General features: G+C 44.5%; 1 protein-coding gene across 4 annotated transcripts in view; it reads left to right on the forward strand.

Annotated features, from left to right (window-relative positions):
• The window catches only part of TEAD1 (TEA domain transcription factor 1), a 267,742-nt gene that overhangs the window by 25,359 nt on the left and 216,915 nt on the right, over window positions 1-25,468 (forward strand). The window contains exon 1 of one of the 4 annotated variants that reach the window (XM_065945225.1): window positions 554-704. The exons of 2 other annotated variants lie outside the window; for them this stretch is intronic. In XM_065945225.1, coding sequence (XP_065801297.1) covers window positions 702-704 — 3 coding nt within the window. In that variant the 5' untranslated portion in view covers window positions 554-701. Of the gene's footprint in view, window positions 1-553; window positions 705-17,629; window positions 17,705-25,468 lie in introns of those variants that run through there. One more of the 4 variants, XM_065945230.1, reaches the window with a different exon arrangement.

Consider the following 25,468-nt stretch of genomic DNA (forward strand, 5'->3'; position numbering starts at 1 on the left):
TATTTTTTAGATTCCACATATAAATGAGATCATACAGTATTTGTCTCTGTCTGACTTACTTCACTCCAAGTCCATTCATGTTGTTGCAAATGGCAAAGTTTTATTCTTTTTATGGTTGTGTAGTATTCCATTGTGGGCTTCCCTGGTAGCTCAGCGGTAAAGAACCCACTTGCCAATGCAGGAGAAGCAGGTTTGATCCCTGGGTCAGGAAGATCCCCTGGAAAAGGAATTGGCTACCCACTCCAGTATTCTTGCCTGGGAAATCCCATGGACAGAGGGGTGTGACGGGCTACAGTCCATGGAGTTGCAGAGTTGGACATGACTTAGCGAGCGAGTAAATAACAACTACCATAGCAGAATTCCATCGTATGTGTACACACACACACACACACACACACACCATCTTCTTTAACCATTCATCTTTTGGACACTTAGGTTGCTTCCATATCTTGCCAATTATAAATAATGCTGCTATGAACATTGGGGTAAATGTGTCTTTTTCAATTAGTTTTTTTCAGATGTATGCCCAGGAGTGGAATTGCTGGGGCGACAGAGGATGAGATGGTTGGATGGCATTACTAATTCAGTAGACATGAGTTTGAGCAAACTCTGGGAGACAGTGAAGAACAGGGAAGCCTGGCGTGCTGCAGTTCATGGGGGTCGCAAAGAGTCAGACACAACTTAGCGACTGAACAACAACAATGGTAGTTCTGTTGTTCTGTTTTTAGTTTTTATGTTCTACAAGTCTTGTTCATAGTGTTTAGTTTGTATATTTAGAAAGTTGAAACCTGGAGAATGTTTTTTCTTTTTCCTATAAATTGAGAAGAGATTGGAAAGGGGGACAACTTAGACATTTATTGGGACATGGACATGAGGGGTTCAGACTGAGCCATGTATGTTCCCTATGTCACATACCTAATAAAAAGCATCTAAAATTTACATGACATTTTACAGTTTACACAATTCTTTCAATAACTTACTTAAACCCTCATAACCACTTGGTTTGTGTAAGTGAGGAAATACAGCCTGAGAGATCAAGAGGCTAACCTAGAATCGCACAGCCAGTAAGTGGTTAAACGGCGACTGGGGAAGCCGCCACCAGGATGCCGCTTAAATGCTTGTGGGTCTCCTTGCTGTGTTCCCACCTTTGTCAGCCTCTGTTCTAGCAGGAGAATATGTGAGGGCAAGGCTGCAGCGAGGCGACGTGGGCATGGGGGCGGCGGGTTGAGAGTGGGAAGCAGTGGTTTTAAACTACAAGTTCAGACAGGTCTCTGCAGTGTTCAGAGCTCAGAAAAAGCAGGCAAGGAAAGGACTCAGACAGTCTTGTCCACTGGATTTCAAACTAGGCTGAATACCTTTGTTACCTCAGGAGCTAGAAAAATAAATGACTCCTTTTTTTTTTTTTAATGTGTAAGACTTTTCCCAGTAATTCCAGAGTAAGACAGCCTTTTGCATGCAAATGGAAAACCTAGAAACCATAAAGGAAAAGTTGATAAATCTAATGTAAAATTAATTTCTGCATGGAAAGTTATATAACAGGGAAAATCCAAAGGGAAATGACAAACTGGGAACGGAGGCTGATGCCTTATCCATTAGGCTACTGGGTCAAACTGGGAACGAATATATGCAATTCCCCCCATATAATGTTCTGGTCACATTCCACCACTTTGCGTATAGCAGTGTCTCCCTTTTAGATCATTTTGGTTAGTTTTTTTTTTTTTTTTTTTTTTTAAACAAGGGAAAATAAAATATTGTTGCTGAGAACTTTGGAGTTATATTCTGAAGTCCCTTACTGAAATTCACATCACCTGTTTATTAAACCCTTTCATTTTGGATACAAATACCCAACTTGTGGGCTTACCAATGATAAAGAATCCACCTGCCAAAGCAGGAGACACAAGAGACATGGGTTTTCTCGCTGGGCCAGGAAGATCTCCTGGAGCAGGCAATGGCAACCCACTTCAGTATTCTTGCCTGGAAAATTCCATGGACAGAGAAGCCTGGAGGGCTACGACTGAGTGAGCGCGCATGAACACAACCTGTGAGCACCTTATGGACAAGAACAGAATCCTCCTTTGTTTTTGTAACTCTTAACCTCTAGTTGCTTGACAAAACTTAAGTAGTGAGTGAAAAACCAAACCCTACCACGTATTTTAAAATTGTTAGAAAGGTGACATTTTATGTGTAGAGTGCAGTGGAAATCAGTGTTGCATATGTTTTAGTTTCTACTGGCTTTCTTAAAAGCCACACTGATCTTAAAAAACTTTCCCTTCTGTGATGGAAGAATTTCTAGAAATTGTATTTCTTGACTCACATTTATTTCCCCCTCACTCTGAAATGAGAAGTGTGGGATATTTGGATGGCGTTGGTCAGTCATTTTAAACACTGCTGCTTTGGCTCTCTAGTTTGTGATTTCAGGTCTATATTTGGAATAAATTGAAACTCCAGTGCTGTTGGAGGCCTTTAACACATTTGCTGCCAAGGGGCTTGGTTTTGTAGATTTTATTTAGTTCAGTTGATTGTTTTCAAAATAATTTTTCTTGAAGAAATAATCACAGTACCTTCACTGGTTGATTCTGTGGTCCTCTCCTTGAGTTCCATTAGAGATGACTTGAGAAAAAGCAAGTCTGTCTTTTAACGCATCTTTGCTTTATAGTCCAGCTTTTGAGCAAAAAACCATGGCGCTTCCCCATGATGACCCTGTTGTCTACCCCTTTTGAATTTGTGTTTGCTTCTTCATGTGGACAGTGTACACTGTTCGAGGAGTGTGGGTAAGCCCGTTGTGTTTTCTTTAATAAAACTGCGTTTACCCTTGTGTAGACAGATTGTGTTTTCTGAGTCTAAATTCTTAGAGAACACTGGGAGCTGTTTACTTAGATCTTTTTTCTTTCTTTAAATAAAGCGCTTCCTCTAGTTTATCAACTTTAAAACTGTTAAAAGTCAGCCGGACAAGTTGGTTGTAGGGAAAAGGCACTATTCTGGAGTGGTTTGAATTCAGTAACTATATTTTGGAGGGAAGGGCTTTTATGTCCCCATAAGCTATATCAAACAAAACAAAACTATAAAATAAAACACAAGCTAAGGTCACAAACCTAAATTAGGCCTTCTTTTTTTTTTTGACCTGGTAAGTCAGGTTTTGGGGAAAGAGGGAGGCTTGAATGCATGTGGTGTTGCTCTGATAAAAGACTTCACTGAGTTAGGGGCACAGTTGAGTAATTGGAGCAGATTGTAGGTTCTCATTGTCTTTGGGCTTCAAAAAATGGGGAGAAATTTCAATTCACTTTATGCCAGGGTCTGTGTTGGGTGGTGGGTATCCAGAGAAGGATGAGGACCATAGGCTAGTTCAGAGAACTTGGAGGAACTCCAGAGAAGTGGGAGGGAGAGAGTTGTGTTAAGGGGGACTATTCCAGTCTTCTATGATGAATGGTGTGATGGGGAGGCGTGGGGTCTGCTGGAGAAGAAACATGGGGCTGGGGCTCCTGAGTTCCTCCCAAAGCTACAATAAAGAGAACTTACATAGGGAATGTGAGCTGCTGATCTTTATGGCTTCCTGGACTATGTGGACTACCCTCAACATGAAAAAGATGAGTTTCTGTAAGAAATCCTATCCAACAAGTGACAAGATAATGCAGGAAATGTAACCAAACACTTGGCTATAATGGAAGACAAACTTGCTGGAGGGCTGCCTGCTGCAACCTTGGGGGCTGGTCTTCTTGTTCCCCTCTCTGGCTGACTCCAGAGCCCTTCTTTTGATCTGCTTACAGGCTTTATAGTCAGAGACCTGGAGGAGATAGAGACACCTGGTTTTTGCACGGGCTTCTTTTATCCCCAGGGCACCCTGGAATGGTGAATTCTGCTGTCAGCGCTGGGGCCTGTCCCATGAACCAAATCCTGGGCGGGGTGTCTGGGAGGCAGGCAGTCCCAGATGTCACTGGTACCAGCTTGCAGCTGTACAGGGCGAGGATGTTGGAACTGACCCTCAGTCTTACTCTCTGGTAACGTCATGGACGAGGTTTAGCAGAGTATCTCTTTTTCTTTGGGCTCCTTCCCTAGGCTGGTCCCTCGTCACAACTCCCATCTGTACAGTGTGGTGGCCAAGTCCCCTGTCGTTTTTACTCCTCATAATGATGCTGAGCATAGAAAGGGTGAGGAATGTTGACTCCGTCTTAGAGATGGAAGATTTGAGGCTCAGAGAAGTGCTCGGGTGTGTAAGGATCAGAGTCCAGCACAGTGTCGTCCTCTGAGTCTTTGCCAAGTGCTTTTATGGCTGAGCAGCCCCGCCAGCAGCACGGCTTTTCTCCCAGGCTGTAAGCCTTCTCTCCCCCTCCGCGTTCTCTGCTGTCTCAGATCGATTACTTCCTTTCCATCCCCCTTGAAGCTGCTCCCATCCTCTTGTCTGGATTACTCTAGTCGTCTCTGAGATAATTTCCCAGCTTCAGGGTGTCTCATCTGGTCACCGTCATTATCCAGTGATACTTCTGTGGCAGTTTGTATGGGGGACATTATTCTTACTGCTTTGTAAATTCATTTAGGGTCACAATTCTCTGAATGAGATAGTATTGTCATCCCCATCTAATAGATGAGGAAGTAAGTAGAGGCACAGAAATTAAAAACCTTGTCCAGAGTTATATACCTAGCAGGTGTCAGGGCTGGCTGGCCCCAGTGGCTCTTAGCCGCTATACCTGATCCTGGATTCTTGTTGCTCAGAGGCTTCCTCTTCCCTATGTCAGTCATCACTCAGTCCACAAGCTCGTTCTCCTAGACCTGGTAGTTGAGGCCCCCGCTGTGTGATTTCAGTGTATCTTTCTAGCCCGTATCCTACAGTGTGTCCTTCCAACAAATTGGATTTTCCTCATATCCAGTAGGGGCTTCCCTGGTGACTCAGGCGGTGGAGAATCTGCCTGCAATGCAGGAGGCCCAGGTTTGAGCCCTGGGTCAGGAAGATCCTTCCAACAAATTGGATTTTCCTCATATCCAATATGGGCTGTCTGGTGACTCAGGCGGTGGAGAATCTGCCTGCAATGCGGGAGGCCCAGGTTCGAGCCCTGGGTCAGGAAGATGCCCTGGAGAAGGGAGTGGCAGCTCACTCCAGTCTTCTTGCCTAGAGAATTCCATGGTCAGAGGAGCCTGGCGGGCTACAGTTCATGGGTTTGCAAAGGGATGGACATGACTGAGCAACTAACACTTTCGCTTTCATATCCCATACAGGCTTTACTCATGCCGTCCCTTTACCGGAAAAGCTTCCCTTGGCAGAGAAGCCTCTGCCACCCATGCTGTTTGTGATGATGTTTGTGACATTGTGCTCACTGGGATTTCCATGCCCAGTCCAGGGGCATCACCTGGCACCCTGGTTTGTAGGGCTCAAAGAAAGAGGAGCACCTTCTCCATCTGTCTTGTCTGAAAACCTCCATTTCTCTGCAGATACCCCCTTCAGGAAGTCTCTTCCTTCTTTCCCAGAAGGAACCTTTACTTCCTTTGGCCCATCAATGCTTTAATAGCATGTTCACCATCCAGCATGTCTTACTGGCTTTTATAGGTGTCCTTCCTCATAATCTGTATGCTCTTTCAGGGTTCAGGATGTGGCTTGCACAGCTTTATGACCTCCATGGTACTTTGCATATAATAGTCATTCAGAATGTATCTGTGGAGTGATTGAATTTGGGGCCCCTGGGATTCAGTTACTGCATCCCTTGGAGAGCTGGGTGAGCAGTGCCCAGTGTGGGTTCACCTGCTAGAGTAGCTATCTATTGCATGGGCTCTGGGTTCTGCTCTTTGTTAAATTTCTTCCCTCTTACATCCAAGACCCTTCCCCTTTATTTCAAACCCATTATAACACAAATTTGTACAGCCATCTTTTAAGCAAATTGGCTAAAACCCCAGGTGTCCTGGAAGTCCAGTGGCCTTGGACGTGCTTTTTAAAAACTGCATGGGTTTTAGTGCATGGAAAGAGTTATGTTAGAGGAACTCGACTTCTGCCAAGTCAGAGACATGTATTATATTTATCTTCTATTCTGGCTGAGTCGGCATTGTGGTTGGTTGGTTTGGGGAGCTCCCCTCCATGTACCTAGACCAGAGGACGATGATGAATGTGTTGGCCAAGCCTCCTGCTAAGCACAGGGAGGGTGTGTTGTGACCACTTAGTTTGGTATGCGGAATTTGCTGGAGGAGCCGCTCTTGGCACTTCACAGATGATTGAGGTGTCTGAGACCAGACGACCCAAATCGTACTAATCCTGCTGATGAGAAAGTCTTGCTGCTCCCTCCCATTCTCCTGGCCAGCCACTCCCACCCAGTGTTCCTCTATTTCAGCCACACTCAACTGTCTCTTCTGCCTGCATGCCTTCACTTCCTCCTGCGTCTATTGGGATATGTTCTTGCTGTTGTTCAGCTGGTGCTTCTCTCTAAAGATAAGGATATGCAGTGTTTCACAGAAGCCTTCTCGACTCCTGCAGGTTCATACAACTAAGGCTTCTTTCCCTTCTGCTAGTTACCCATCACCTCCCCCAGTTTGCCTTAGCATTGATTGCATTGCCCTCTATATCTTGGACCTACTCCATCCTCTCCCTCTGAGTCCCTTGAGGGCAGGAACTGGATCTTATCTGTGTATCCTGCCTGGTACACAGACGCTCAGAGCGTGCTTGCACAAATCAAAAGTATTTGGATGTGATAGTAATAGCATTTGCCAACTGCTGTACCTGTTTGGTTAACAGAGGTGAGTTCTGGTGGTTGATAGTCACTTATTTTGGGTGTCTTCAGGTTACTTTTAAGGGTATGGAGGAATGCTCCAAAGTAAAATATAACTAAGTGTATGTTAATGAAAACATACCCGCGCATATGGCTTGTGAAGTAGACCTCCAGTGGATGTCTGTGCGATGACCGAGTTAACCCACAAGTGAGTGGATGAATGGAATGAGCCTCCATCCTCTGGGAACGGGGGAGGCAGGGGGGAAGGGGCTGCACGTCTTCACTGCTCTCGAAGCTGCACAAGTTGCTCAGCTCGAAGGCTGAGGCAAGAGCTGAGCTGACAGAAGCTCCCCGAGAATCCACATTTCTTCTTTCTCGTCGTTTCTGTTTCTCTTTCTGAGATCCAGCAGGTCTTGAGTATCACCTCACCTGTTCCTAGATCCCAGGGTGTTACTCTGTTCTTCGGGGTCCTAGAGTTCTACCACCAGATTTCAGCCTGACGTGGAGCTTGCTCTGCAGCTTGGTCTGCATCTCACCGTCCTCTGTGACTGTGATTGATATCACTGTGGAGTGATGCGTGTGGACAACCAAGTGCTCCCCCTGGTTAGGGAAATACCGGGGCTGGGTGACTCATGCTCTTATGATGCACCCCAGTGGAAGTGTGGATGGTGCAGTTGGGAACATTTTGCATGCATCTGTATTTATTTATCTAGGCAAACATGAGAAAGACCAGTTTTTTTTCCACACTTCTGACGCACACACCAGTGAAGACAATTTCATCTTCTATTGTGAGAACAATGGTAGCAAAAATTGTCAAAATGTTGGTTTGTATACAGCTGTTACCAAAATTTTGTGTTGTTAATATATGCAGAATTCTACTTATTCAATAGATAACATTTTAGAATGATGCTGTACATCTAATATACAGTGTGGACCTTATTCTATGACATTGTATTTTTATTTTTATTAGTTATTTGTAATGACATGGGTAATAATTCTTAGAAGTTTACTTTCTCATGCTGCAATTTGTTGACCGCTCAGGGAAAGGTTGAGCTTCAGATAATTCAGATGAGGCAATAAATCACTTTTTTACATTTGTTGACGAAATCCATTACCTAAATCTCTCAAATATAATTTGGTACCCTTGCTTGTATCTTGCTGAAACCTTTACAATAAATTGAATGAGCTCCATTAAGCAATATGGGTTTGTGTTCTCACTGTGCGTATTTACAAAGGCTGGTAGAGTGTCAGTGATGAAATCGAAACTTAGTTTGAACTTAGTGTGTGAAATGAAATAAATTTGACTCTTGAAATTTTGCATAAATATCTGTCAGAGCCTGGTACCAAGCATCTGGGGATTTTCAGAGCTGACCTCAGAGAACATTGAATTATGTTCCAAGATGCATTTTAACAGTGCTTTCCTCCACAAATAAAAGCCTAAATTAGTCAGTGAAACCACTCTTCAATTCCCTCCAAACTGAACATTTCCCAATAAGACATGTAATCCAATTTGAAATAAAAATTTCCTATTGTCCTAAGTTTAGGTTTCTGGTTTGTTTAATTGTATGGATTCCTGACGCTGTAAGGAAAAGGTTAAATAGATGTCATTTGAATTATTTTTGAATCAGGATTTTTTATTCCTGATTTATATTCCTTTATATTTTCTATATTCTAGGAAAAATAAAAGGGACATATATTAGATGCTTTATTTGGAATTAAACTTACATTCATGAGAGCAGCCTCACTGTATTTGTAATAAATAATTACTATAAGAAATTCATATACCACTTTTTACCTGTGTTATATTTTGGGGGAGTATGTAAGCTTTCCTTTGACAGAGGGTGATTCTGCTGTTAAAAACAATTACCATGATGGACTTCCCTGGTGGTACAGTGGATAAGCATCTGCCTGCCAGTGCAGGGAACACGGGTTCGATCCCTGGCCCAGAAAGGTTCCAGCTTGCTACACAGCAACTAAGCCTGTGCACTACAACTGCTGAGTTTGTGCTCTAGAGCCTAGGCTCCACAACAAGAGAAGCTCCTGTACTGCCACAAAGAGTAGCCCCTGCTTGCTGCAACTAAAGAAAGCCTGCACGCAGCAACAGTGACCCAGTGCGGCCAAAAATAAGTAAATTAAAAAAAAAATTAAACCAAACACAACGTCGCCATGATCTTTTTCAAGCTGACAGTGGGGATTCAGCGCGGTAGCCTGCTGTGCTGAATTAGAAGCTAGTCACTGAACCCCTTTCCTCCTGGCTCCATCTAGGATCCTCAAGATCCTCTGGGCTGGCTGGACCAGATGTGACACTCCCCGTGCACGCGGCCCTGCAGTTCCTGAATGCTCCAGGCTCGAGTGGGAGGGGCAGCCTGCTGACCCCAGTGGAATCATGGTGGTCACAGCCGTGTCTCCTGACACTCCCCATGTCAGTCCTCTTTTCTCAGAGAAGAGCAGGTTTCAGCCCCATTTTATGCTGATGGGAAAGCTACGCTGAGAAAGGGCCTATGAGATTGGCCCAAGGTTGTCCCTTGACCTTGACCCCAACCCTCTTTTCACCAGGTGATTCCACACTTGCAGATCTCTCTAGCTGTGCCTAGGAGGAGAGTTTTCGTTTATAAAACCTGTTAGCTCCGAATTGTTGGCTAGTTGGAGGTTTTCCAGAAAGCTTAAGAAAGAGAAAGCAATAACAACATTTGCAACACTTTTTTTTTCTTTTTAGCAGTAGCATGCCAGCAGACTTGTTTACTTGCGGCGCTGTCCTTGTGTGCCTGGATGCGCCTCTGGTTTTCTGTGGAGGAGACCAGTTGATGTGTTCTTTCGAAAACACTGGACCCGAGACCTTAGGATCACCCTTCCACTCCTCCTCACACGTTTTCCTTTGGCGGCCAACCAGCTGCCTGCCTCTGTGTGTCAAAGCCGAAATCCCTCCCCTCAAGGATGTGCTGGAGCTGTCTGCAAGCCATTTTAAGGCACATATTCAGTGTATGATGACTCTTGAATGAATATTCTGTGCCCCAGAATATTTCTATGATTCTTTGCTGTCAGCTTAAACAGAAGTCACTAGACAGAAGCATGTTTCTTAAGGATCACAGGCGTATCATGAACACCCACAGGAGTGGTGACCGCTTGACACAACAGGGCGATGAAGGCTGAAGAACTCCGTTTTAATAGACTTTTAGGGTGTGCCTCCTGTTGTGTTTGTCTCTTCCCATCAGCTGTCAGCTTCTCTGCCTCTGGCAGGTGCCCCTTCTCTACTTTAGAGCCGTAAGTGGTCCCCTCCGGCTATGTATGCTGTGGGAAGCAGACATTAAGCAGGTTAGAATTGTGAATACATTAAGAACAAATTTCCCTGGTGACTCAGACAGTAAAGAATCTGCCTCTAATGCAGGAGACACGAGTTTGATCCCTGCGGTTGGGTAGATCCGCTGGAGAAGGGAATGGCTACCCACTCCAGTATTCTGGCCTGGAGAATTCCATGGACTCTCCTGGAGAGAAGCCCGGTGGGCTGCAGTCCATGAGGTTGCAAAGAGTCGGGATGCAACTAAACAATTAACACTTTCTAAGAACAAACAGAGCAGAGAAATCACCTTAGTGATGTAGCTGATCTTGGGGAGGTAGCCTGTGAGTGAAGCATAACTGCTGTGGCAGTTCCCAGAGTCCCTTAGAGAATAAGAATAATTGGAGGGGATATCCATTCAGTACATAAAAGATTACATCTGCTAACCCCAACCTTCCACATCATCCCTCCCCCAACCCCCTCCTTCTTGGCAACCACAGGTCTATTCTCTGTGTTTGTGACTGTGTTTCTATTTCATAGGTAGGTTCATTTGTGTCGTATTTTAGGTTCCACATGTGTGAATGTGAGGAATTCGTGAGAAATTCTGCACGTGCATGTGTGCTCAGTTGTGTCCGACTCTTTGCAGCCCTGTGAGCTGTAGCCTGCCAGGCTCCTCTGTCCTTGGGATTCTCTAGTAGGCAAGAATACTGGTGTGGGTTGCCATTTCCTACTTGAAGGGATCTTCCTGACCCAGGGATCAAACCCAGGTCTCTTGTGTCTCCTGCGTTAGCAGGCAGATTCTTTACTACTGGCACCACCTGATTCCAGGTGTAAGTGGTGTCATAAGGTATTTGTCTTTCTCTTCCAACTGCTTCACTTTATGATCACCTGTAGTTGCATCCATGTTGCTGCAACTGGCATTGTTTCATTCTTTTATGACTGAGTAATATTTCATTGTATATGTATACCACATCATTATCCATTCATCTGTCGGTGGACATTTAAATTATTTCCATGTCTTGGCTACTGTGAATAGTGCTGTGTGAACACAGGGGTGAATGTATCTTTTTGAATTAGAGTTTTGTCTGAATGTATGCCCAGAAGTGGAATTGCTGGTTGGTTGTTCAGATGCTAAGTCATGTCCGACTCTTTGTGACCCCATGGACTGCAGCACACCAGGCTTCCCTGTCCTTCACTGTCTTCCAGAGTTTGCTCAAGTTCATGTCCATTCAGTCAGTGATGTTATCTAGTCATCTCATCTTCTGCCGCCCCCTTCTCCTTTTGCCTTCAATCTTTCCCAGTATCCAGTTCTTTTCCAGTGAGTCGGCTCTTTGCATCAGGTGGCTTAAGTATTGAGGCTTGATTGCTGGATCACATGGTAATTCTGTTTCTACTCAAACTAGGACTTTAAAACATTCATTAATAAAGGAATAGTTGAATAAACTCCAGAAAAACCATGTAGTGAATATTATAAAGTTTTTGAAAATGATGAGGTCATCTTGTACTAATATATTGTTGTGGAAAGATGGCAAAGCACTTATATGAGAAAGTTAGATTATAGATCAATATGTGTAGTATGATCCTATTTTTAGTATACATATGTGTGTGTATAAAATGAGTGCATACATGCTAAGTCGTTTCATACATGTCCAACTCTTTGTAACCCCATGGACTGCAGCCCACCAGGCTCCTCTGTCCATGGGATTCTCCAGACAAGAATACTGGAGTGTGTTGCTACACCTTCTTCCAGGGGATCTTCCTGACCCAGGGACTGAACCCATGTCACTTATATCTCCTGCATTGGCAGGTGGGTTCTTTACCACTAGCACCAGCTGGGAAACCTCCCCTCTTTCTTGTCCATAAAGACTACAAACAGGCCGTTCACCCTCCTAGGTTTTACTGAGAATCATTAAAACTGATGAAGCAAAGGTATCAGAGTAACAAAGGTAAAGTGGCAAAGATGAAAGAAGCAAGGTGATAAATGAACAATAGTAACAGCGAGGCAGCCTTGAGGTCCCTCAGAGGCTCTGCTGCTACAGGACTGTTGTCTCTGAGCCTCGGTCCCTAACTCCTGGTCAGATTCCTGGACTCACCTGTCACTCCCCATGGTTGAACGTGCCAACCTTCCTCTCTTCTTAGCTCCCCTCTCCATGTCCTCCCAATACCTTTTTCCATCAGGTCCCTCAGCCCAGCGTTAGGCACCTGTGTGTAATTAAGGTGCCCTCGGCTAAATGTGGAATGTCGGTGTTCAGGTCCCCTGGGGGGTTTACATCTTTTGAGGGATACTCTCTGTAAAAGCCCTATCCAGGGGCAGTCGTCTTAAATTGTTTCTTCAGGGATTCACTCTTGGCCTCAAAAATCTTCCACCTGCCCATCCATTTGCCCTTTCATCCTTTCTTCTTGCTCCCTTGATCCAATAATTAAAGCTCCTCCTTGGAGCAGATCACTGGTCTAGCCCTCAGATATGAAACCATCAAGGGCCTCTCAGGTCTTTCCAGCCATCCCTGGCCCTGCCCCCTTCTGCGAACCCTGTTTACATTTCTACACTCATCCAACTTCGGTTGATGCTTATGTGTGCCTCCTACCCCAGTTATCTACTGAATGCCAGAGTGTGCCAGCCACTCTCCTAGGCACCAGGGCTATAGCTGTGAGTGAAACAGACAAAGATCCCTGCCTGTGTGGTGCTTGCCTTGGGATGGAGAATTGGGTGGTCCTCAAGTCACCGATTCTGGCTTCTGTTTGGGACCACCTAGCTGAGTTTGGTTTCAGCACCATCCTCTCCCACAGACTCCTTATTGCTGTAATTCCATGCCCTGGAGTCATTCCTTCTCCAGAGACACAGGTGTGATGATACCTTGCGACCTAGTGTAACCCGCAGAACAAGTGTGAGAGAGATGATGTCGTTTCTGTAATAGCTCAGAGGGGCTTCTTGAGGGATTGGAGAATGGAATCTAGCCTGGAGACTGAGGCTGGGGGAGATGGCAGGTGTTGGGTTCAGCTGGTGGTTGAAAAGGGGGAGGCAGGGGTAACTGCATCTGCTTCAACTGGTTGCTGGTCACAGGTGTTCTGCTCCTGGCGAAGCTTGTTTCTGGAAGTAGCGGCAGACCAGCCCCCATCCTGGGGAGCAAGTGGGGCTCCTGGACGGTCTTCACCAGCAGGGGCTGGAGTCAAGGGGTCACCTCCTCTGCATGACTTGGGTTCTGTGTTGGGTTGCCAGATACAACACAGGATGTCCAGTTACGTCTGAATATCAGAAACAATCAGTACTTCTTTAGTAATAAGTCTGTCTCATGATTTGAATTTCAGAGAAGCAATATTTGGGTCAGAGTTATAATACAAAATTATTCATGTTCATCTGAAATTCAAATTTAACTGGGCATCCTGTATTTTATTTCCAAATCAGGCAACCCAGGCTCTAGGGGTACCTGGCTCAACAGAGGTGGCAAGGAACATGAGGAAAAGGAGGACAATGATAACCCTAAATCTGCTGTGTTGTTTTTTTCTTTTTAAATAAAAGCTTGACACAGGAATACTGTGCTCACTTCCTAGTTTACCTCAAACTGAGACTGTAATTTGCCTCCTTTCTACTGAGAAACATCACAAAGAGGTTGTAACTTAGTGACTTGGGCTGGATCTCAGCTCTGGTGAGAACTCCAGCTGGTTCTCTCGGCCCTGCCCTCATTTCTGTTGCATTGAAGCAGCAGGACAAGCAGAATCACTCAGCCTCTGTCCAGCCTCACTTACTCTCTGAGATAAAGGGGGTGTCTGAGGGGGGGCAGTGAGGAGTGTGGCTAGAAATGCCCCAGGTTTTCCTGCTGTCCTTGGGCCACTCATTTCCTGCTGATGTCTCTTCCCCTTTCACTGGGGACCAGAGGTCCTTGATCCTGAATCCTTGAACTTAAACCATTGATCAAGTGGTCCATTTGTGTCTTTCTCCTGGACTCCCTTAAGTTTTGTCTTTTTTCTAGCAATGCTTTTATTTAAGTCAGGGGTCAGCAAGCTTTTTCTGTAAAAGGCTAGATAGTAAATATTTTTGGCTTCGCAAGCCATGTGATCTCTGTGCTACTCAGCAATGCACTTGGAGTCGGAAAGCAGCCAGAGATGATATGCAAACCAGTGGGCGTGGCTGTGTCCCAATAAAATTTTGTTTATGGATGCAGAAATGTGAATGCTATGCAATTTATTATTCTCTTGATTTTTTCCAACTATTTAAAAATGCAAACGCCATTCTTAACTCGTGGGCCATACAAAAACAGATGGCAGGCCAGATTTGCCAACCCTGTTCTAAGTCAACAGCAGAGACCATTACAGATCCGAAGCCTGGCTCTAGTCCCCCACTTATGGGCTGAATGGCTTCTTGCCCTGAGGTTACAGCTGCTGCTGCCGCCACCAGGTGACTGAGTGGGCTGGGATCTTAGGCAATGGGTTTGCATTTCAGCTTCCTATGATGTAAGTACAGACCCACATCCCAAAATTTGCTATACAGAAGAGATTCCCATGTGGGTTTGCAAACCTTCTTTATTTGTTATTTTTTTTTAAACTTTTAAATTTTATATTGGAGTATAGCTGATTAGAGCTTCCCTGGTAGCTCAGGTGGTGAAGAGTCCAACTGCAATGCAAGAAGCTGCAATGTAGGAAACCCCGGTTTGATTCCTGGGTTGGGAGGATCCCCTGGAGAACGGGATTGGGTACCCACTCCAGTATTCTTGGCCTTCCCTGGTGGCTCACGTGGTGAAGAATCTGCCTGCAATGCGGGAGACCTGGGTTCGATGCCTGGGTTGGGAAGATCCCCTGGAGGAGGAAATGGCAACCCACTCCAATATTCTTGCCTGGAGAATCCCCATGGACAGAGGAGCCTGGCGGACTACAGTCAGCGGAGTTGCAGAGAGTCAGACACGACTGAGTGGCTGAGCGCAGCATAGCTGATTAACAGTGTTGTGATAGTTTCAGGTGGACAGCAGAGGACTCAACCATACATGTATCCATGTGCAAGTATCCATTCTCCCCCAGATTTCCCTACCATCCAGGCTGCCACATAACATTGGCAGAGTTCCCTGTGCTATGCAATAGGACCTTGTTTGTTATCCATTTTAAATATAGCAGTGTGTACCTGTCGATCCCAAACTCCCTCATTCTCCCTTCCTCCCATCCGTTCCCCCTGGCACCATAAGCTTGTTTTCTAAGCCTTGTAAATCTTATTTTGAAAATGAGCCATTAATGGTCAAGTCTGTCTACAGAGTCAGTAGTACAGTGGGCGTTCAGGCATTCCTCATTTTATGGTGCTTTGATTCACTGTCCTTTGCAGGAACTGCATGTTTTACAAACTGAAAGTTTGCGGCAACCCTGCTTTTATAGGTGCCATCTTTCCACCAACATTTGTTCACTGTGTCTGTCACATTTTGATAATTCTCACAATATTTGAAACGTTTTCATTGTCTGCTCTATTTGTTATTTTCATTATATTTGCTGGGGTGATCTGTGGTCTTTTCTGTTACTATTCTAGTTGTTTTTGGACACTATGAACTGTACCCATTTAAAACAGTGAACTTAATCCATAAATGTGTGAGTCTGACCGTTCCACCAAGTGGCTGTTTCCTGATCTCTCTCCCTTTCCTCAGGCCTCCCTGTTTCCTGAGACACAGAAGTATTGGAATTGAGCCAGTTAATAACCCTACAGTGGCCTTTGCTCAAGTTAAAAGAAGAGTCATACTTCTCTCACTTTAAAATCAAAAGCTAGAAATGATGAAGTAGGAAGTGAGGAAAGCATGTTGAAAGCTGAGACAGGCCCAAAACTAAGCTTCTTGCATCAGTTAGCCAAGTTGTGGAGGCAAAGGAAAAGTTCTTGAAGGAAATTAAAAGTGCTACTCCAGTGAGCACATAATGATAATAAGAAAATGAAACAGCTTTGTTGCTGATTCATGGAGAAAGCATCAGTGGTCTGGATAGAAGACCATACTAGCTAGCCACAACCTTTCCTTAAATTAAGGTCTAATCCATACCATGGCCCTACCTCTGTTCAATTCTATGAAAGCCACTATTGGTGAGGATGCTGCAGAAGGGAAGTTTGAAACTAGCAGAGTTTGCTTCCTGAGGTTGAAGGAAAGAAACCATCTCTACAACATAAAAGTGCAAGGTGAGGCTGCAAACAAGTGCCGATGTAGAAGCCATAGTAAGTTATCCAGAAGATCTAGCTAAGATCATTACTGAAGGTGGCTACACTAAACAACAAATTATCAGTGCAGACAAAATAGCCTAATATTGGAAGAAGACCAGCTCAGTCTTTCATAGATAGAGAGGAGAAGTCAGTGAATGCCTAGCTTCAAAGACGAGGTTAATGCAGCTGGTGATTTGAAGTTGAAGCCAGTGCTCATTTACTGTTAGGGAAATCTTAGGGCCCTTAAGAATTATGGTAAATCTATCCTGCCTGTACTATGTAAAAGGAAGAATAAAACACACCTGGTGACAGAATGATTTGCTGAATATTTTAAAACCATTGTTGAGACCTACTGCTCAGAAAAAAAGATTGTTTTCAAAATATGACTTTTCATTGACAATACACTTGGTCACCCAAGAGCTCTGATGGAGATGTACAATGACATTTTCTTGCTTGTTAACACAGCATCCATTCTGCAGCCTTGTGGATCAAGGTATAATTTTGATTTTCAAGTTTTATTATATAAGAAATACATTTTGTAAGGTTATAGCTGCTGTAGGCAGTGACTCCTCTGATGGGTCTGGGGAAAAGTAAGTTGAACACCTTCTGGAAAGGATTTACCATTCTAAATGCAATTAAAGACATTCAGGTTTCAAGCAAAGAGATCAAAATATTAACATTAAGGAAAGTTTGAAAGAAGTTGATTCTGACTCTCCTCCGTGACTTTGAGGGCTTAAAGACTTCAGTGGGGGAAGTAACTGCAGATGTTGCAGAAATACCAAAAGAAAGCCTAAAGATGTGACTGAATTGCTACAATCTCATGATACAGCTTTAACAGGTGAGGAGTTGCTTCTTATGGATGAGCAAAGTAGTTTCTTGAGGTGGAATCTATTCCTAGTGAAGATGCTGTGAAGATTGTTGAAATGACAACAAAGGATTTAGACTGTTACATAAACTTAGCTGATAAAGCAGGGTTGAGAAAAAATTGACTCCAATTTTGCACTAAGTTTTATGGTGGGTAAAATGCTATCTAACAGCATTACAGCTACAGAGAAATCATTTGTGAAAGGTAGAGTCAATCCCTGTAGCAGCCTTTCTTGTCTTATTTTAAGAAATCGCCAGAACCACCCCAACCTTCAGCAGTCACCACCCTGATCACTCATCTGCCATCAACAGTGAAGCAAGACCCTCCACCAGCAAAAAGATTATGACCAGGGAAGCCTGGTGACTCAGTGGTAAAGAATCCACCTGCCAATGGAGGAGACAAGGGTTTGATTCTTGGTTTGGGAAGAACCCACATGCCACAGAGAAACTAAGCCCGTGCATCCCAACTGCTGAGCGCGTGTGCCGCCAACTACAGAAGCCCGTGCGCACGGGAGCCTGTGCTCTGCAACAAGAAAAGCCACCACAATGAGACGCCCACACACCGCAACTAGAGAGAAACCTGTGCAGCAGTGAGAACCCAGCACAGCCAAAAATAAATAAATAAATAATTGAAAAAGAAAGATTACAACTTAAAGAAAAAAAAAATTGCAACTTGAGAAGAGCTTGGATGATGGTTAGCACTTTCTAACAAAGTATTTTGAAATTAAGGTATGTGCATTGCTTTTAGGTATAATGCTATATTGCACACTTAATCAACTACAATATTGTACAAGCATTGTTCAGTCGCTCAGTTGTGTCTGACTCTTTGCCACCCCATGGACTGCAGCACACGAGGCTTCCCTGTCCTTCACCATCTCCCTGTCCTTCAACATCTTCCATGTTCTTTACCATTTGCTCAAACTCATGTCCAGTGATTTGGTGATGCCATCTAACTATTTCATCCTCTGTCATCCGCTTCTTCTCCTGCCTTCAATCTTTCCCAGAAGTAAGGTCTTCGTAGGGTCTTTTCTAATGAGTTGGCTCTTTGAATCAGGTGGCCAAACTATTGGAGCTTCAGCATCAGTCCTTCCAAGGAATACTCAGGATTGATTTCCTTTAGGACTGACTGGTTGGATTTCCAGAGTCTTCTCACAGACTCTTGCAGTCCAAGTAGTATAAGCATAGCTTTTATTAATATATGCACTGGGAAGCCAAAAAATTTGTGTACCGTGCTTTTAGTGTGATATTTGCTTTATTGTGGTAGCCTGGAACAGAACCCTCAATGTCAAGGTATAACTAGTTTATAGTGACCATAGGCAACAGTATCAGGAGTAATTTGGGGCTAATAAATAAGTAAGCAGAGGAATTGGGTATGAAACACTTATATGTCTCTGTTCAAATGCTGCCTTCTACATACAGATGTGTGCATTTGGTACTGTGTTTTTAAATGGAAAGATCAGGTTAGGTTTGACTTTCTGTCACCAGATGGAGTCTAGCTGTACCTGAAACATGGATTAGAAGGCAGGGCCTTTCATTCCTGGGTGTCCTGACTGATGGAGGTCTTGTGTTTTATGGATATAAGATGTGCTGGGTGAGGAGAACAATGGAATTACGCTTCCCACAGAAATCACTCCTGGACTGAGAATCGAGTTTGCACGTGTGCCCTGTAGCATTCATTCCTGCCGAGTGCTAGGAGATGGGTGGTTATTAGGTTATGTCAAAGTGGTGTTTGCCTTAATACACGATCCTCCTGCAGTAACTCAATAAGGGGAGGTGGAAGGGGGCAGGGAGAGAATGTGGTGACCTGCATGTTTCTGAAACACGGAGCATCTGGAAGTCAAGGAAGCTTCGTGTGGTGATATCAGTGAGTTCTTTGGGACCTGCATCCAGACCTGTGGCAGGTTTGAATTCACGAACACTGGCATCTCGTGTGAGGCAGGATAGCTTAATGGTCAAAAGAACAGCAACTGGGCCCAGACTGCCTGGCTCCTGGCTCCTGGCTCCTGGCTCCCAGCCTACCAGTTTCCAGCTTTTCGCCTCTGGGCAAATTACTTAACCTTGCTGTTTACTAAATAGTACAATAGGGGTATTAATAGGAGTTTCTACCTCATAGACCTGTTTTAAGAGTAAAAACGACTTAATGTACACGAAGTGCTTCGGATTGTGCTTGTCTCATGTGTCTTTATTGAGATAAAAGTATGAAGAAGTAAGTGGCTTTCTTTCCCTTTGACCTCATGCTGGGAAGTCCGGTAAGTACAGCTTTGGTAGGAATGGGTCAAAACAGGCTCATAACTCCACCCCCTTCTCCCACCTTCTCCTACAGAGATGCATGAACATCCCTGGGAAAGATCCTGGGTGTTCTTTGTGAGTAGTGGTCCATGGATGACGCTTGGCCCTGATATGACCCGTGGTTCACCTGCTAGACCTGTCACTTGTTGGCTGTGGGACCTTCAACAGCTTCCTCCCCTCTTGGAGCATGAGACAGAGATTCGTGGGCATCTCCACAGTCCCCACAGGACTGTCTTGGGGGCATCAAAGAAGACAGTGAAAGTGAATAGGCTTTGTAAGCTGCAAAGGTGCTCTTCAGAGGCAAGATGTCCTTGTTCCTATTCCTGACTGTCCTCTTGCATCCCCTTGGTCTCCCTCCCCCTCAGCCCTTGTGGGACAAGGGCTTCGAGATCATGTTTTTAGAATGATGTGGTTCTTCTGTAAGGATTCGCTATCTCCCACTTTTTTTTTGGTGGAATTAATTGACAAAAGTTTGAAGTTGTACGATAATAACATTTTGATTTCATGTATAGGCATTTCTGAATCCAATTCCTTCCTTTCCTTTTCTATAAATTACATTCTTGTTTTATCCCTGTAGGGTTCTCAAGCATAGGGCAAGGCTAGTCTAAAGTCAGATGTCTTTACATTTATTTTACTGTGATTCAGGGTTTTCTTTTTAAAGGAGAAATTCCATAAGTTTCAATAACCAGCATCCTAATGGTATTTAAAGTATCTTCCTCTACCCTGCTTTGGGCTGAGTAGTAAAAATTTTACTTCCATATGCTTTACAAGTATCAACGTATTCAATGAAGGGCAGTTCTTTAACTTTTTTTTTTTAATTCTTTCTTTTTTTTTTTATTAGTTGAAGGTTAATTTCCTTACCTTATAGTGGTTTTTGCCATACATTGACATGAATCAGCCATGGATTTACATGTGTTCCCCATCCCGATCCCCCCTCCCACCTCCCTCCCCTTCCGATCCCTCTGGGTCTTCCCAGTGCACCAGCCCTGAGCACTTGTCTCATGCATCCAACCTGGGCTGGTGATCTGTTTCACACTTGATAATATACTTGTTTCAATGCTATTCTCTCAGAACATCCCACCCTCACCTTCTCCCACAGAGTCCAAAAGTCTGTTCTGTACATCTGTGTCTCTTTTTCTGTTTGCATCTAGGGTTATCGTTACCATCTTTCTAAATTCCATATATATGCGTTAGTATACTGTATTGGTCTTTATCTTTCTGGTTTACTTCACTCTGTATAATGGGCTCCAGTTTCATCCATCTCATTAGAACTGATTCAAATGAATTCTTTTTAATGACTGAGTAATATTCCATGGTGTATATGTACCATAGCTTCCTTATCCATTCGTCTGCTGATGGGCATCTAGGTTGCTTCCATGTCCTGGCTATTACAAACAGTGCTGTAATGAACATTGGGGTACACGTGTCTCTTTCAGATCTAGTTTCCTCAGTGTGTATGCCCAGGAGTGGGATTGCTGGGTCATATGGCAGTTCTATTTCCAGTTTTTTAAGGAATCTCCACACTGTTCTCCATAGCGGCTGTACTAGTTTGCATTCCCACCAACAGTGTAAGAGGGTTCCCAGTTCTTTAACTTTTAAGAGTTGGAGAACTTTGCTCTGGGGCTTTCTTGGAGTGGGGGTTGTCCAGAGTCTTTTTTGAACAACCACTGCTGAATTGTGGTTACTTTCTGTGACTCTCTTATAGTGACATTTCCAGGAATCAGGAAAGGGCTCATTGCCCTGGCCTGAGTCACAAGCCCTCTCCTCAGGGTCTCCGCAGGAGCAGCAGCTCCTGTTTGCTCACCCCCAGCAGAATAGAAGAAGAGTAGTTAGTTTGAGGAAGTGATAGAAGGTACCCGGGGATGGGGGAGTGACTGCAAGGGCTTGCTGTAGCGTGCTATGGAGGATGTCATTGTCCCATGGTGAGGGAGGGAAGGAGAGGGTCCTGCACACATCACTCAGGGTAGGATACTGTTGCACAGGCTCCCTGAAACCTGAGATGCCACTGGTGAGTTAGCCTCATGTCTCGCCGGGCCCCCGCACGGTTCTGGCCACGCAGAGCATTGCTGAGTCCCTGAGATTCCGTGCCATGTGCCTGAATCCAGAGGGCTCTCGGCACACCGCTGACTCTCCCCCTCCTCCTCTTCCACTTTTTTGGTCAAAAGGCCAGGCTGATTTTGCACTGAAAAGGACAAGCTGTGCTAGGAAAAATCTTGGCAGCCTTTTCAGAATCTGATCAGGGAGAAGCCCTGGGTTTGGAGGTGCAGTGTAGGTAATGATTTAAGCAACAGATAGCTTGACCAGCTCTACCAGTCTGGAGCTTTGAGCCCTGAGACTCTGTGACTTGAAAATTCTGCTTTGGGAAATGAACACTGGGGGCATGGCCTCCCAAAGGAGGGGAAGGCAGAGTGGGAGGAACATTTGCCTGATAGCATTGTCCGTAATCAAAGTTCAAACCCTTCCACTCCGCAAGGCGGGGTGTGCTGGTGAATGGAACTGGCCATGGATTCCCTAATCAGTGTCCTCCTCAAAGCATGAATGAGTCCTTGAATCCCCAGAGCCTGTTGCTCCATAAGTAGTTACTGAAGTGATTTGAATTATAGATTTCTTTTCTTTGGGAAGGAAGCTTGAAATCTAACTCGATCATTTTTCTGGGGCCCTGGCAGGCCAGGTGACCTTTCAGATCCCAGCCAGTAATTGGTCCAGCTGGAGAGCCACCCCCAACTTCTCCTCCTAAGGGAGGGGCATTTCTCTTCATATTGTGGTGTTCTTCTAATTAAATCATGGATAATGTCTGTGGCATGCTTAATTTCTAATTAGGTGACTTTATAGATCAATTTGCATTTAATGTTAAATCTAATGTGGAAATCATTAAAAAGTTAGATCCTGGGGAAAGGAATAGGTACTTATTCTGTGCCTGTTAAAAATAACAAATATATGCCCTGTATTAGCGCATGAATTTTTTTTATGTGGAATTGGAAAAAAGTAGAGAATGCAGGACACATAGGTAGTGTGTGTGCTTGTGCAGTGGGGAAACATCTAGTTTTCAGATTTTACAGTGCTTCCAGTTGTAATAGGTACCATCCACTGGAACTTGACGTGTCATTCCTGCGGTAAGTCCTTTAAGGGCATTGTTTTACTTAACCCTCAAAACAACTCTCTGAGGTGAGCATTAGTATTATCCCCCATTACAGATGAGGAAACTGAGGCTTGGGACATGAAGGCCTTGCAGTCAGAAGATGGTGAAGGCAGGGTTTGAACCCAGGCCAGTTTGAGTTCATAATCGACCTTGACTCTTGATTATATGGGGAAGTGCACCCATGGGTGCTCAACAACTATAGCCAGTAGAACCCTGCAAGTGGCCTGGGTGTAAAGTCCACTGGCGTCTAAAGTGTTTGCAGCTGATGGGCATTTGGAGTCAGCGTGAGTGCTACCATTACTGCTTTCAGGGAGAGGGATGGGTCCTGAGGTGAGCAGCGGAGGCACTCTCACAGCATCCACAGGCTAAAGAGGCAGTTCCTGGCAAGGGCCGCTTCGTGTCCACAGCTTGGTGTGAGGTTGGCCCCAGCGCCCCCTCTGGGAAACCTCTTCAGGTTTACTCCATACCTTTGAACGTGTGTGTACAGTTTGTTCCTTTGGACAGTGGATCCTCTCTAGGACATTCTCTTAGGCTTTATTCATTCTCTAATTTGTCATGTTCGACTCTAGGACATTCTCTTAGACTTTATTCATTCTCTTATTTGTCATGTTCGACTCTCTTGTATTTATTGAAGACTGCAGGGAATGTGGTTTTGAGCCCGGAGTCTCTTCCTTACTGCCTAAGTCTTTCGGTAAACCATTTAGTCCTGGTTGCTCGTCTGCTGGATGTCATCTGGCTGTCCTGAGGACCTGTGAGCGGGGAAGCACCAGGCCCCCATGTTGGGCGTGATGTGCGCTTGGTCAACAAGTTCTCCATTCCTTTCTGCTGTAGGAACAGTGTCTGTTTATGGATGAGATGACCAGATCCAGGAGCCCTCACATTTTTTTCTGGCTCTTGCTGGTGCCTGCTGTTCATTGACTCAACCACTGTTGACAAATGCACAGCATCCCAGGCCGTGTTCTAGCGTCTGGGGACACAGCATCACTGCGCAGGACACAGGGGATGCTCTGCACACCACCCCCACATCACGGGCCTTTCTGCCAGGTGTGGGCAGACAGGCAAGCAAAATAAACATTAAGTGTAGTTGGATGCAAGATATTGCCTTACTACCAGCTTAAGCAGTCATTCACATCTCTATTTCTTCAACAGGCAGTTTGAATACCGATTATGTTCCCAGCACTATGCTAAACACGGGCATATGAAACTGGATAACATCTGGGAGCCCAGGAATTATTTCACGAGAAAAAGAAGTGTCTGAGGAACACAGATTACTTTCCTGTGTTTTTCCATCTTAAACATTAAAAACAAAGACATTTTCACTCTTTGACGATGACTCCTCATTTGAATAAGTACAGGCTTCTAAACCTAACCGCCGCTCCAATCCAGGGGACTTTCTTATGTGTGGGGAGATGGACATATGAGTTGGGTGTTTGGATCTGGCAGATGTTTGCAGGATTTTTTACTGTGCTGTGCTTATTTTGTCAGTCGTGTCTGACTCCTTGAGACCCCATGGAGACCTTGAGACCCCAGGCTCTACTGTCCATGGGGATTCTCCAGGCAAGGATACTAGAGTGGGTTGCCATGCCTTCCTCCAGGGGATCTTCCCAACCCAGGGATCAAATCCAGGTCTCCTGCATTGCAAGTGGATTCTTTACCAGCTGAGCCACCAGAGAAGCCCAAGAATACTGGAGTGGGTAGCCTATCCCTTCTCCAGGGGATCTTCCTGACCCAGGAATCGAACTGGGGTCTCCCGTATTGCAGGCAGATTCTTTACCAGCTGAACTACCAGGGAAGCCCAGGATTCTTAACTAGTGGTTCTCAAATATTCCTGTGCAGAAGAATTGACTGGGTAGCTGGTTAAATTCAGATTCAGGTGTTCTACTCCCAGATACAGATCTTCCTCGACGGGGTTACATCCTGATATTCCTTAACTTTTACATACTTTAATTGTAAAGAAAAATCAACTTCTTCTGCCATGTAAAATTGAGAAAGTTTGTATTACAGATCTTCCTCCCCTGAGGATGAGTTATGTCATAAAACTGATAAAACCCATCGTAAATTGAAAATAATGTAGGTTGAAATGCATTTGTTACACCTAAAACCTACTGAACATCACAAAGCTTAGCTTGCCTATCTTAAATGTGCTCAGAACACGTACCTTAGCCTACAGTTGGGCAAAACATAAAGCCTCTTTTATAATAAGTGTTGCATGTCTCGTGTAATTGATTCAATACTGTCCTGCAAGTGAAAAACAGTCTGGAAGGGGAAACAGTTACCCCTTGTAATTGCTGTCCAGCATCATGAGATAGTATTGTACCACTTATCGTAACCTAGGAAAAAGATCAGAATTTAAAATTTGAAGTATGGTTTCTACTGAATGTATGTCACATTTGAACCTCGAAAATTTGAAAACTCTTTCAGTTGAACCATCAATACGTCTAGTAGAATTGTCTCTAATTCACCAGGTCTGGTTTGGCACCACTTATCTGAGCTTTAACCTGCTTTACAGGTGAGTTGGATACAGGTGGTTTATGAACCATACGTGGATGGATCCACACAGTGCTGGAAGAAAGTTGAACCTCTTCATTTTATTAAGGAGGAAACTATTTCCCAGAGATGGGAGGGATCTTGAAACTAGCGGCAGCAGTTGACAGGATGGGCTGGGGCCTTGGAGCAGAATTGATGTAAAGTCTCATCCTATCTTTCATTTGTAGCTTCGTACAGATTTGGGTACCTCCTCCTGCGTCTCCGAGCATCTATTTGCTCGTCAGCCTACCTCACGGGTTGAGAGATGTGATAGGAGGGACCCAGGCAAGCTTAGGATAGAGACTAGTGCTAGATGTTGCTCCATGTCCCAAATTAGCATCTTGGTTTCCCAGATTCTTGATTCATCCTTTGAATGTGAGTTGAGCAGCTGCATATGCACCCCATGATTTTTCTTTTTTCACAAGATAAAATGCTATAACCACAATAAAAAGATTGAAAAAAAGAAAACAGTTCACCCACAAGCTCGCTATCCTACCACAACTGTTTTCATTTTTCCTTTTAACCCTTGTCTGCATGCA

The sequence above is a fragment of the Muntiacus reevesi genome, chromosome 9 (assembly GCF_963930625.1).
Source record: "Muntiacus reevesi chromosome 9, mMunRee1.1, whole genome shotgun sequence".
NCBI classification, from domain to species: domain Eukaryota; kingdom Metazoa; phylum Chordata; class Mammalia; order Artiodactyla; family Cervidae; genus Muntiacus; species Muntiacus reevesi.